Source organism: Rhinopithecus bieti, unplaced genomic scaffold, assembly GCF_001698545.2.
Source record: "Rhinopithecus bieti isolate Rb0 unplaced genomic scaffold, ASM169854v2 scaffold_12512, whole genome shotgun sequence".
NCBI classification, from domain to species: domain Eukaryota; kingdom Metazoa; phylum Chordata; class Mammalia; order Primates; family Cercopithecidae; genus Rhinopithecus; species Rhinopithecus bieti.
Window position 1 is genome coordinate 902,209 of NW_016807354.1, and position 10,797 is coordinate 913,005.

Genomic DNA, 10,797 nt, shown 5'->3' on the forward strand with positions numbered 1-10,797 from the left:
TTTTTTTTTTGGGACGGAGTCTTACTCTGTCACCCAGGCTGGAGTGCAGTGGCACATTCTCGGCTCACTGCAAGCTCTACCCCCCGGGTTCATGCCATTCCTGCCTCAGCCTCCCGAGTAGCTGGGACTACAAGCGCCCGCCACCACGCCTGGCTAATTTTTTGTATATTTAGTAGAGAATGAGGTTTCACTGTGTTAGCCAGGATGGTCTCTATCTCCTGACCTCATGATCCGCCCACCTCAGCCTCCCAAGGTGCTGGGATTACAGGTGTGAGCCACTGCGCCCGGCCAATACACAATATTTTAAAGCATATATATTATTTTTCAACACGTTATTTACAAATTGTTAGTGAGTCTCATGCTATTGCACAGCTACTCTAATGGCATTACTTGTTAAGGTAAAAAATAACAATAATTGTGTATGTTTTATTTTATCTTGTCTGGTAAGCAGAAAGTAGTAGTATTATTCAACATCAGGAGATACTTTTAAAGTGTACGATTTAAATTATCCCAGTAAAATTCCATGTTTCGTTATTGTTTATGTAAGAAAATTTAAGAGAAAATCATAAATGTTTTGACTTTTCATTATAAGACAATTTGTAATGTTGACAGCTTTTTAAAAACTAATATTCAAGTTTGATGGCTATATTTTCTGTTCCAAAATTTATTCATAATGTCATCAGATGTTTCTTATCATGTCAGATTTTATAAATTACCAGTGTAAGAACTGGTTGCTTTGTGCATCCTTATGAAAAGAGTTCTCCTAAAAATATAGCTTTAGGTTTGTATTAAAAACCAATCAGCTCTGTTCCACAGTGTTGTTATTCTTCTTACTCTTAGACTGACTTAGCTCTACAACAGGACAAATAGAAACACTGTTTTAGATTCAAGATGGATACTGTACCTCACGAAATGTAAGCGTGTGGGAAAGATGGCAGCAGCTATCAAAACATTCCTGGCATAAGTGATATTCTATGCACTCGGTACACCTAAAAATACAAAACATCAAAACATGCAAGATAAAACATCCTATTATTGTGATGGTTTTGGGTGAAAAATTCAGACCAAAACTTCCTGGGAACAATTCAAACATGACAAGGATCATCTCAAGTCACACTGTGTATTAGTTTCCTGTCGCTGCTATAAAAATTTGCTACAAACTTAGCTTAAACTGCACAAATGTATTATCTTACTCTTCCATAGGATAGAAGTCTGAGATGAGTTTCTGTGTGCTAAAACCGACGGGTTGGCAGGGCTGTGTTACTTTTAGGGGGCTCTAGGGGAGAATCTATTTCCTTGCTCTTTCCATCTTCTAGAGCAGGGGTCCCCAACCCCAGGCGCTGACCTGGTCTGTGACCTGTTTGGAACCGGGACATACAGCAGGAGGTGAATTGTGGGAGAGCAAATCTCCACCTTCTGTCAGATCAGCGGTGGCATCAGATTCTCATAGGAGTGTGAACCCTATTGTGAACTGCGCACATGAGAGATCTAGGTTGTGTGCTCCTTATGAAAATCTAGTACCTGATGGTCTGAGGTGGAACAGTCTCATCCTGAAACCATCCCCCAATAACCCCTGTAGAAAAATTGTCTTCCACAAAGCTGGTCGCTGGTGCCAAAATGTTTGAGGACTGCTGTTCTAGAGGCTGCCTACATTTATTAGCTCGTGACCATTTCAAAACAAAGAAAGTAGCATCTCTCTGCCTTTCTTCCACAATCACATTTCCCTCTGACTTTCTTGCCTCCCTCTTCTACTTTTAAGAACCTATATGATTACACAAGGCTTATTCAAGCAATCCAGGATAACCTCTTTATTTCAAGGTCAGTGATTAGGAACCTTAATTTCCTCTGTAACCTTAATTCCTCTATGACATATAAGTTCTGGGCATAAGGATGTGGACATTTTAGGAAGTCTACTATTTTGTCCACCACATGCCCCTTCCATGATGCCTTCTCAGACTACCTTAGCTTTCATTTACCTCTTTCTCTACATTCTTATAGGATCTACAGTCTATTAGATACTCTGTCATTTGATTATCCAGTGCTGCTTTCCAGTTGTTTCATGAGTGCCAGAGTTAGAGTTGGCAGCATACTTCTTGAAAATAAAAATTTATTCTTTCTTTCCCACAGAATAGAAAAGGTAAACATAAAAGATCTCAGTGAAAACTATTGACAAGTCAAAAAAAAAAACCACTTTCCATAAAAGCCCAATCTAAAAGTTATATTGTTTATAAAAATTTTGTCACAAGCAGAGGATTTTAAATTACTTGCAGCATAATTTACCAAACTGAAAATATTCTGAGCAGTAATCAAGTAAACTTATTATTCAAGTTATCAAATATTTAGAAGATTATCGCCATGAGAAATTTAAGAAAATATGTTCCTCAGACATCTTAAAAGAAGCAAATGCTAATTTATTCATTATTACTCTTTGTACATACAGGGAAGATTTTAATAATTAACAGCAATGGGTTGAAGAAATGGTGCCATTTATTCAATACATCAAAATATGTTGGGCTAAAAAAAGTTAAGCATCTCTGTATTTTAACATATATCTAGTAATTTTGGAATTAACCTCTTAAAAGATGAAGTAGTTAAATTCTGAAATTCTAATGAAGAAGGAATGAAGAAACTTTCTAGTTAATCTTGTCTCCTACTCAACGTGTTCCTAAAAAAATGGAAATACTTTTTCAGACTGATGACTGAAATGTCAGTACTCGAGGGAATGAAAAATGGATGGAGTCACAAACATTGAAAATGCATTCTTTAATTTGTAAAAGAGAATGGAGACAGAGATGAGTAATTGTTAGCAAGATCCCTAGAGGAGAAGTTATGAGACAAGAAAAGATTCTCAAAGGAGAGTGTAGGGTCACTAGTGGGCAGGCAGCAGGATAGTGGGTCATGTGTTTACTTAGTAGGAAGAATAATGCCCAAGGACAGAAAAAGCAGTCAGAAAGCTCTGAGTGACAGGAGTGTACTGTCATCAACAACATACCTAAAAGCAAGATTTATACTAAAGTTGTATGTAAACCATTTGGGGAATATTGATTGTAAGCACTGAGAATTTTATACTGTGGCCCTCACATGTCCTTGTTCCCCCACATGTCCCAGCCCCCTCTTTCACATGTGACATTAGCCCCTCCCTCACTGGTGCTATCCACCCCTCTTGAGAAAATTTAAATTGCCCATATGACGGCTGCTAATACCAAAGATCAAGTCCTTCCTTTTCCTGGAATCCTCTTTAAACAACATTCCTGAACCTAGCTAAATACCTCTTGCTAAAAGTTTGTAAACATTCTGTACTTCCTCCCCAAGTTAGAGTCCTCCCTAGGAACCTTCTGAGGCCAGCCATTTTCCAGCAAACACTTTGTGAATAATTAACTTTCTTCTGTGTAACACATACAGAAAACAAAACTAAATTCAAAGGAGATAGGTATAATTTGCTGTTGGATGTGATAATGTTTTATGGCTTTATGAGTTTTAATATATATATAATTTAAATTGGGCTCATCATAATGTAATTCAAGAAGGCTGAAAAATAAACTGATGCATTTCAAAAAAATGTAACAAAGATTGAAATAATGTTTTCTTATTAATGTACTGTTAACTTAAAATTTTAATTAAGAAAACACAATTTCCTAGGCATAGCAATTAATTTATGTTTTATCGTGAGAATTGTGGGAAAGTTTGAGGGTTACTCACAGTGAAAATTGTTTTCTCTAATAATTACTATGTTTTTGTAGTTGTTGTTTAAGTATAAGATATGAAAGAAAGTAAAACCTGTACTCATTGCAATTTGGAGTAGGGAGGACTGGATTAAATATTCAGTCAATCTAGTCAATGTCCCTCTGGCCCAATCTTTGGAATTCTTGGAACTGACCTCAAAGGTAGTTCAAATAAAGTTACAGACGGTGAGAGATCCAGCAAGGCTCTGAGCTTGGAAACTCATCTAGGCTAAAGCCACCTATCGTGTGTCCAGAGCTTCTGGGATGGGGTGCTACTTCAGACCCGATCTAGACCAGAGCGCAAAACAATACCCTTGCACAGAAGAAAATAAAATGATTGGAGTTCCTGAGATACTGGACTGAGATAGAGGTCAGTCTGTAAGTCCTAAATAAGCAGTTGTCACACAAGTCAAACAGTATATGCAGCAAGAGAGAGGCTATAGAATGGGTGCTCTAATGCTCAAAGTTTCCTGATGTAAAAAGATAAAAAGAACACATGCTTATAGTTTACAGAGAACACTTACTTATAACACTTCCCCTCAATTGGAAATTGTTTGCAGTTATTACAGGGAATTCCAAGGTGTTTGTCCAGTCTCTCTTTCTCTGCTGCAGTTACAAGTTTGCTAGAGTTTTTGAACTCCTCCAAAATAAGTTTTAATGGTGCAAACTCTTTCCTGCACAGAGGACATTTCAACATGGAAGTGTTTGATGTACTCTGATAATTAGCTAAGATTTTCATGCATTTTATATGAATACTATTGCCACAGCCAAACCTATGAGAGATAAAAATTCAAGTTTATCATTTGTATAGAGCAGTTTTATATATCCATTGTATATATATTTTACATATATATTTATATAAGTAAAATTTCCTGTGCTACCATCTTTATTCCACATAAAAATAAATTCTGAACTGATTTTCAGCTATAGCTTGATTACATACACACACACACTCACTCACTCTAGTAATCTATCATCTTTAATACATCAGAATTCCAAACTTAAATTTTCCTTCATTGCAATGAAATGGTGAAAGATTTTGCAACATTAAAATATTTTCATTTGTAAAGTGAGAATGAATATAGGCTTAACACAAAGGAAAATAATAATTATTATTTTAATAAAATGGTTCACTGAGAGCAGGGGTGCCACCATACTTTTCCAGAAGTCACATAGTACATGGTGGTACCAAAGAAATAGCTGCTGAGAGAAATACTATTTTGGAAAGTAGTTAATAATTTTACAATATGCAATAGAAGCAGACATGAACAACTACAGTGTGTACAAAAGTTTTGTTAAATTATCAGAAGAAAAAAGAATGATCAGGAGAAAAAGATAGCAATGGCAAATGGCTGTCCAAATTTTTCAAGTCCAACCTTATAGTGCTGTGAAGAAAAGTATGAACATTAGACTCTCAGTAAACATTTGTGGACATGTGAAAATTGAATTATTTAGGTTTGAAGATAGAATTTTGAAAACTGAAAATAATTTTGTAATTTCAAAATAAAATAATCTTTACTTCCAGAGAAGTCTTTATAACTATAATAAGCCATAACATTTATTCATGTGTATAAAATAAAAACACAGAAATTACTCTACTCTTGTTACTTAAGGTAGGAGGAGGAATAATTGTGGAATTATGCTTCAATTTTTACCCTCGTAGTGTAGCTCAGAAAGATTTAGAGTAAGAGCATATATTTAGCTCACAACATATATACACACATATATATGTTGTTTCCTAACATACATAATATGTATTATATGTAAATATATATACTATATATAAAAATATATAATATATGTGTGTGTGTGTGTGTTAGGAAACAAAGGAATTTAATTAAGTATAAATTAGCGGTAGGTAAAGTTGTCTATTTTTTCCCTATCAAGTTTTCTAAGGTAATAAATTACAAATATGTTTTATAATGTTTAATTAGTTTTAAGAATCCAAAGAAAAATTACATCACCTGCAAAAGGTGACAGGAAGCTTTTTCTCTAAAAGTAGCTCTTGACAAATAGAGCAGATATCCTCGGAATCAATTTCCTTCTGTTTAATGTACCCATCTTCTTCAACATGTTCATTGTGGTCATTTGTTCCTGGTTGGGGAGTTTGAACTCGATGTATCCCCTGAAGCAAGTCACTTATCTCTCTTTCTCCAAGACCCAATTGTAAAGCAGCTAGTGAAAAATTCCAAAGTATTAAAATTCAGTCACAAAATTGGAGCTACAGAGAGGTAACAACTTATGCTGAAAGTTAGAATTTTCTTTCAAATATCAGAGAGACAGTTTTGACTGAATTATCACACTGACATTGACCACTTCTTTACATTTTTTTCACAGCCAAAATGTCACAAGAGAGTCATATGAAAAAATATAAAAATTTTTTTTCCTGTTACTAAAAAAGAGTCAATGCAAACAGTGCACTTGAATATGATAGTGTTCATCCTTGGATTGGTGTTACAATCATGTCTTATACTTTGAGCTGTTCACTTGTCCATAAACAAATATTTTATGAACATATAAGAATATTAAAATAAATGGGACATGAATACATAAGGAGGAAACTGATATCTGAGTAGCTACTGTAATTATTTGTTGGATGAATAAGTGAATTAAAAAATAATGGAAGAGCAAGACTTAACTAATTGTAAATATTTTCTGTTTCTGTTTTGCGTACCTAAAAAAGAGTGTCTCAGCCTCGTCCTCAACAGATTTGGTCAGCGGTTCTCAGGACAATCTATTAGTTACTATATTGCCTGCACCATTAGCATGTGCACGTTTTGAATTCTGAATTTTCTCCATTCTGCAATCCTTAAGGGAATGATATTCTAAGTGCCTATAGTTTTGATCAGGGAATCCTAGATTCTTTATTCCTTGGCCCATCTCTTTGCTGCTTCCCCCTTCCCTCTCCTACTCCTGAACATGTCATAATTTAAATGCTAGTTGTTATCGGTCCCCTGCTTTCTATTCATTTTATGTATCTTTTTACTATATATGAATTAAAAATTATTTCCAAGATAATAAAATGCTCTGTTTTTCTGGAAAGACTCCCCAACTAAACACTAAAAACACTGAAAACATCACAGTTACATTTCAATACAGAAATCGCGGCTCCCTGTCTGAGGTGGAATGGCAAGTGGACTGTGGAAGGGCATCATACATTGATTAACCATTACTTTGGGGAAGAAGGGCTATTTGTCACAGAGACACAGCAACATCTGCTCCCTAAAAAAGGAGAGAAAAATAAATAACAAAATATTGTGCTTTGGGGAATAAAGATGCACAGGGTCACCAGAAATACTGAAGAATAAAATTTCATAAAAGAAGCTGGCAACAAACTGTTCTGCGCGGTAAAATGTGAACTAGAAAATAAAAGGAAGAAACAAACTCTTCTAAAGTGAATTTGGAAAAATTAATGCATAAGATTATACGGAATATTTTGAAAGAGAAGAGCAAGGCAGCTAATCTAAACTGACATCACAATGTGTTGTACAAGTAATAAATGTAATAATATATGAGATGCTCTAAATAATAAACATTGTTAAACAAAGAGCAAAAGAAGTATTATCTAATAACTGTTACTGAGATAACTGGGTGGCAATATGGAGAAAATTAACTCAAACCAAATACCAACCTCCAACTTATACCAAAACAACTGCACACTGATGCTATTATATAATGAAGAACAAAAATGATAAAAAAGAGCAGAAAAAAAAAAAAACTCCAAAGAACTATTGATACTATGGAAGAAAGACAATTTTTAAAGGGTCAAAACAATAAACATGAAAAGAACAGATGATCCGATTTAATAACACAAAATTCATATGTGTAACAAAATTGAATAAAGTCATAGAGAAAATTTATAGCAGATTAGAAAACATTTGAAAAAAGTAATGCTTATAATAATTAAGAAATGTTTGCAGTTTTAGCCTAATAAATAGCCAAAATACAATTCACATAAAACACAAATAGTAAACAAGGCAGTGGAAGATGTTCAATTTCATTTGCATCAAAGGCAAATGAGTTGAAATAAGAATAAAGCACAGACACTAAATAAAACTGACTGAATAAACACTATCATAAATGTTGTGATTTGTTTGTCTTATGTTATTTCTTACCCTAGAACTTAAAGTATAATAAAAAAAGGTATTTGAAGACATTTTAGATCTTCCTAAAATTTATTTATCCTCTGGTATAAATAAATATACCAGAGAATAGAAACTCTTTTCTTATTTCATTTACCAGGCATGGATAGATTACTATGAACCTTGTATCTGGTATTTTCCTCCTTTGTGTGGCTGTCTTTCTTTCCAAAATTATAGAAATATTACTAACATGGAAAAATATTTCTATGTGTCTCTATTTTCATATTTCTTAAATATGCTGTTAATATCTTTCTTTGTATGCTTAAGTACTACAGTTAAAATGTGCCAAAAACAGGAATCCAAAAAACAAATAAAACTTAAAGAAATTGACATATTGCTGAAATCACTGTAAATCAGCAAAAGTATTCTGACAACATATTTGGCAGTACATATGAGGAGAAGACATAAAAATATTAACACTTCTACTCCAAAACACAATAAGATTTTAGGCTAAGGAAATAGTTGAAAAGAACAAAAAGCTTCATATACAAAGAATATAACAAGTAGTTAGAAATAAATGCTTAATAGTGGAAGAAAGTTAAATTGCTTATAATATACCATATTTAGTGAAATATTAGCTAGCCTTTGATGACTTTTAATGAAAGTCATTATATAGCAGAGATTATATAGCATTGAAAATACAAAGTAGCCGGGCGCGGTGGCTCACGCCTGTAACCCCAGCACTTTGGGAGGCCGAGGAGGGCGGATTACGAGGTCGTCAGGAGATTGAGACCATCCTGGCTAACACGGTGAAACCCCGTTTCTACTAAGAAAAAAAAAAAAATACAAAAAAATTAGCCAGGTGTGGTGGCAGGCGCCTGTAGTCCCAGCTACTCAGAAGGCTGAGGTAGGAGAATGGCATGAACCCGGGAGGCGGAGCTTGAAGTGAGCCAAGATCTTGCCACTGCACTCCAGCCTGGGCGACAGAGCGAGACTCCATCTCAAAAAAAAATAAAACATAAAAAATAAATAAATAAAGTAACAATGTCTGATAAAAGCAGAAAACATCATTCTGACAGAATATTAGGCTGTTTTATGATATATATAAAATCATAAACGGAAAATAGAAAATAAAAAGTTTACATCTTTCTGGTGAGAATTTAGAAAGATTTCCTTTAATGAAGTTTTAATTTTATTCATAAATATTTAATTCCAAAAGAACAGATAGTATTCACTAGTTATTGTATTTAAAAGGAACTATCAGGTGGTATATCTAGCTTTTGTTGGGAAAATGTTTGTGAAAAAAAGAATGTTCAGCATTCAAAAATTAACATTTTCATAATAAAATTCCCACATAATCATTTTTTGTCGGCCTTTGAAAAGAAAAGAGAGTCTCAGGTTTCTTATATGCAACACTGGAATGTAGATAATTGCTTCCAGATTCCTTTTAGAAAAGAATCTCTGAACGATGTTCAAAACATTCCTCTTCCATTACAAGTAACATTCCCTCCACACTTATTTAAATACTACACATAATCCTAAGGAGTAGTTATTTATAGTTTTCTTTATTTTTCATATATGTTTATTCTAGCTTTAATTTAAATGATAAATTCTAAGATCACTAAGACTTCCTTTCTTTGAATATTATTACACTCTCTAGTATTATTTTGTACACATGGGATTTTCTCAATGTTTACTAATTAAAATTTGTTTTAAATACAAAAGATATAAAAAATCTTTATTTCAGAAGGAAGTATAAATTCTCAAATTATATAGGATTAATTTTAAACATTAAAAAATTCCCTACTGTAGACTGAATGGTTGCTGTCTTCAATAAGTGCAAAGAATAATAATACAATGTAAAATATTAAATTGATCAATACAAAATTGCTGTGTTTGCAGATGAAAGACATTCATATACTAGCAATACATATTTTTCAATTTATAAAAAGCATCCAGCAGAGCTCCTGGCTAATATGTGGTACAATAAATATTTGTTGAATTTAATTGGGTAGAACTACACTGTTGAATATTGTAGCCATTAGCCATAAGTAGCTATTGTGTACTTGAAATTTGACGAGTGTGACTGACAAATTTTAAATTTTGTTAAATTAAAAATTTAGTTTTTAACTTAAAGCTGATAATCTATAGTTAAAGAAAAATGTATAAGTATGTAACAATTTGGATATGTGAATCTATTTTTCAACTGAAAAGTTTGATGAAGTCTATATACAGATCAAATATTTCCATTGAAAATATAGTGTCAGAGTTGAGATCTACTGTAAGTATAACAAACACGCTAGATTTTGAAGACTTAATATAAAAAAAGTAAAATAGCTGATAACTTTTATATTGATTACATGTTGATACAATAATATTTTGATGTACTGGGTTAAGTTAAAATACATATTAAAATTACTTCCCTGTTTCTTTTTACTTCTTTTAATATGGCTACTAGAAAATTACATATGGGGCCGGGCGCGGTGGCTCAAGCCTGTAATCCCAGCACTTTGGGAGGCCGAGACGGGCGGATCACGAGGTCAGGAGATCGAGACCACCCTGGCTGACACAGTGAAACCCCGTCTCTACTAAAAAAACACAAGAAACTAGCCGGGCGTGGTGGTGGGTGCCTGTAGTCCCAGCTACTTGGGAGGCTGAGGCAGGAGAATGGCTTAAACCTGGGAGGCGGAGCTTGCAGTGAGCTGAGATCCGGCCACTGCACTCCAGCCTGGGCGACAGAGCGAGACCCCGTCTCAAAAAAAAAAAAAGAAAGAAAAGAAAAAGAAAATTACATATGTATGTTATATTTCTATTGGACAGCCTCAGTATCGAAGTTTGTGAAAATGATATGGAAGAATAGTGTAGAGAATAAGACTTTGGAGAAAGGTCAACATTTAACTTCAGTAAATACAATGGAGAAGTCAAAAAGAAAACAATATATATAAAATCATACAACCTAGTCATCATGCATGAAGGGACTGAGAGAGAGGATT

The 10,797-nt window shown here is 33.9% G+C and overlaps 1 protein-coding gene across 1 annotated transcript in view; it reads right to left on the reverse strand.

The window, feature by feature from the left end:
• The window catches only part of ZSWIM2 (zinc finger SWIM-type containing 2), a 22,117-nt gene that overhangs the window by 5,137 nt on the left and 6,183 nt on the right, over window positions 1-10,797 (reverse strand). The window contains 3 exon segments of the mRNA XM_017881435.1: window positions 905-989; window positions 4,247-4,495; window positions 5,687-5,897. Of these exon segments, the coding sequence (XP_017736924.1) occupies window positions 905-989; window positions 4,247-4,495; window positions 5,687-5,897 (545 nt within the window).